Source organism: Mus caroli, unplaced genomic scaffold, assembly GCF_978045245.1.
Source record: "Mus caroli unplaced genomic scaffold, Mus_caroli_1 scaffold_4, whole genome shotgun sequence".
Taxonomy (NCBI): domain Eukaryota; kingdom Metazoa; phylum Chordata; class Mammalia; order Rodentia; family Muridae; genus Mus; species Mus caroli.
The window spans coordinates 98,420,108-98,423,556 of NW_028227259.1; the positions used below are offsets into that span (position 1 = coordinate 98,420,108).

The 3,449-nt window shown below is 42.3% G+C and overlaps 1 protein-coding gene across 2 annotated transcripts; it reads right to left on the reverse strand.

Moving 5' to 3' along the window:
* Nucleotides 1-272: 272 nt before the first annotated feature.
* Nucleotides 273-3,174, reverse strand: LOC147005249 (PRAME family member 8-like). 2 transcript variants are annotated; one of them, XM_085836252.1, is made up of 3 exons: nucleotides 2,888-3,174; nucleotides 1,847-2,437; nucleotides 273-840 (listed from the first exon to the last, which is right to left on the reverse strand). In XM_085836252.1, exons 1-3 carry the CDS (start codon nucleotides 3,172-3,174, stop codon nucleotides 273-275), a joined length of 1,446 nt encoding a protein of 481 aa, XP_085692378.1. The 2 variants fall into 2 exon arrangements, with proteins under 2 accessions (XP_085692378.1, XP_085692379.1); XM_085836253.1 differs by lacking the exon at nucleotides 1,847-2,437.
* Nucleotides 3,175-3,449: the final 275 nt, after the last annotated feature.

Genomic DNA, 3,449 nt, shown 5'->3' on the forward strand with positions numbered 1-3,449 from the left:
GTTTATAGGTACACAAAAAGCATCTCTGTATACTGTCTGGGCAGAAGCCACATATAAATGCCAAACTGTTTTTCTGACTCCATCACACCCCTGGTCCAACAATCTATTGGAATAGTCCACATTTCTATCTAAGCATTCAGGGTCCCAGTCACTGTATATCTCTTTATTTCTAACCATATGGGAAGTCTGAAGTCACAGTCTCTGAGCACCCTGGATGAGAGATGTGTCCCAAGCATGTCATTTATTCCTATTTAGAAGTCTTGTATCCATGTTTACTGCAAACAAGAACAAAGTCTTGCCCCCTGGCCATAGACACAGGTCCTGCCACAATTAAGGCAGACATTTGTTGCAAAAGATATGCTCTTAGGCTCTCTTTTGGCCCTCAGGGTATCCATGAGCTCCTGACAAAGTTGGAGAAATCTTTCTCTGGAGACAATACCCAATGCATCATAGCACTCCAGAGGGACAGGGTATTGTTCCACATTCATCTTGCTCCAGTTGGCTGTGTGCTGTAAAAGGTCCTTCAAGATGGCCATGGAGAAGTCATTGCTGTAGAAGTTGATCTGGTTGAGCTGAGAGCATTGACTGAGTGCAGGTAAGAGGACAATGAGCTGGGAGTCCTTCATGCTACACCACTGAAAATCCAGAGACTCAAGAGTACCTGCCAGTTTTCCTAGGAGACCTCTCAGAGGCATAAGTTCAAAATCAAATAATGTCACTCCTCTGATTTCCAGATTTTTTAACTTAAAAAGGTTGTGACAGCAGGAAAAGGAATCCAAGTCTGTCTGTGAAATTAGGCAGTGAGTGATGGAGAGGGTCTTCAAGGGCGTCCTCAGGCACCTAGGGATAGAGGAGACCAGAGGGTTATATCTGGCAAGTGGTATTGTAAAGGTTTGGCTGGGATGTACACAGTGGTAGAATGAACCAAGTGCCCCAAGGTTATTTTAAATAAACGATCAAGGACAACATCTATGATGCTTCCTGTTGGAAACTGCGCAGCCATGTCAATCCCACAGTTCACCCTTGGGCCTCACCCTCAAGCTGAAAACCAATTCATCACTTAAGCTAAGAAAGCACACAGAAGCTGGGCATGGTGTATGCCTTTAATCCCAGCACTCCAGAGGAAGAGGGAGGTTAATTTCTGATTTCAAGGCCAGCCTGGTCTACAAAGTGAATATCAGGACAGTCATGGCTATAAAGAGAAAAACTGTCTCCAAAAAAAAAAAAAAAAAAAAAAAAGAAGAAGAAGAAGAAAGCACACAGAAGAACTTCCAACCCAAGAAACCCCCGACGGTATTTTGATATATTCTGTGAACTCTGAATCTGCATTCTATCATTCCCTCTGCAGTCATGCTGCCTCTAATTTTCAGGCCATGTTAATACTCCTTGTCCCATACACTCAGTGCTACTTGGGCTCAAAACATTGTATCCGAGGGAACTGGGCAAAGATAGAAGGCTGTTCCCCCAGATCTGAGCATATAGCTCATGTTCACACTGTGCTGATGTGTACCCTGAAACCTTACTACACACTCCCCTTGCTGGTCCCTTTGCATTTGATTGGTTGGGCATGATTGATGAAGAATTACAACCCATGCTTACTAGAGCTGACCTCCTCTTTACACTAACTCACTTCTGTATTCCATGAGTGTTTATTGAGACACTGAATTAACTTGTAAATTTTCCCTTGTATATCTCAGTATACATGGAAACAAGACATAACTTTCAGAGTCTTATGAGTATCTAAATTTTGTTCCTAGTGAGTGGCAGGCATTATGTATCACTGATCCTTAAGAGAAGAGAGACAGATTTGCTTTGGTGACTGACCCAGGTCTCCATACTTGCTTACCCTAGAATCTGATTCAGGTGGTCTTTGAGAAAATGGACACGCTTCATGAAGACATGTTGGAGACAGTTGAATTTGGAAAACTGAGAAATAATCTTTTTGATACACTTGACTTTTGTGGCCCTTGTTATATTCATAATAGGGGAGGTATTCTTGTGGAGTGGTGCCAGCAAGACTTTTTCAAGATTTTTCATCTGCCCAAAGTAGGGAGCAAAATGTGCCAGCCTTAACAGAGTCCAGTCGGTATACAGTTCTAATTCTGTAATGTGCTCTAGATGAAAAACATTCATGATTTCTCTGATAACTTCGTCTGGTGCATCCCAGATCTTCATCTTTGTACAGCAGAAATTTATGGACCCCTTTCTCTGCTTGGCCCAATTCAAGAAATATGTTTTTTGTTCATTGAATCGGGAACAGATTGTCAGATCAACTATGATCTTCAGACGCTGCCTCAGTGCATATCTGCGAGGGACCTTCACTACTTGCTTTTCATCCAAGGTCTCTGCATCAGAGTCACTGTCATTTGCATCGTCCCATTTTTCCCAGAAGACATGGTCCACATTTCTCATGTTGAGAACCTGAAGTTTTGGCCTCCTGTGGGTGAAACATATGAATATCAGCAGTCATCTTGCTACATGTATCTAAACTCAGCTCTCCTCCCTGCTAAGGTGTTTGCTTTTTAATCACCTGATATTCAAGGTGGACTCAGGCATGCTACAGAAGTTTCCTGGGCCTCTGTACAGTTGAATACTTTTCTTTCACTAAGATAAACAGTATTTCTCCTTAGTATTATTATTATTATTAGGAAGGCCAGGGATAGGCTCATTCTACTGTGAGGCTAAGTCTACTCTAGTCCATATTCAAGTCTAATCCATATCCATCTGTGCTCTCTACAAGTAAACAGTAGATTTCAAGAAACTTGTATCTCTGCTTGTTTATTTATGCAATCAGAAGCATCTAAGACTTAGGACAAAGCCATTCTCCCTGGCAATGTCTACTGTGTTCTCTTTATACTCCCATATACAATACTTGGATATCGCTTACCTGGGGTGAAATTTTCTTGTCAATATCATATCTACTCCATCTAGCAGAGCTTGCAAGGTTTCCAGGTTATGTGTCTGTATCAATGGCCCCACAGGGAGATAGTGGAAAGGCCAGGCTGCCACCATTGCCTTTATGAGCTTGTTGAGTCTGCCAGCAAAGGCCTCTTGGAACAGTGGCGGGAAGACCACAGCTGGTAGCTCCTCCAGAGAGGATATGGCCAAAGCCTCATTTCTCAGCAGTGTCTCCCTTGCTAGCTTCTGGAGTGTGGGTGGGGTCTGACCACTCATCTTCTCAGATCTTCAGGAAGAAGGCTTCTGGGAAAGCAGTTAGAAAAGAATACATATTCAAGACAACTTTATAATACTTCCTCACCACCACATTAACCATTTAGTTTCTGAATTACTGCTCTAGAGTTACAATGCTAGAGACATCAATTTATCTCTGTATCCTAAACTGGTGGTTTAAAGACAGATTCCCAAACTGGCATCATGGGAGCCTCTCTAGTACTCTAATGGACACATAATTTTTGGGTCAAAATATTTTTATGTGTTACCCTTTCTTT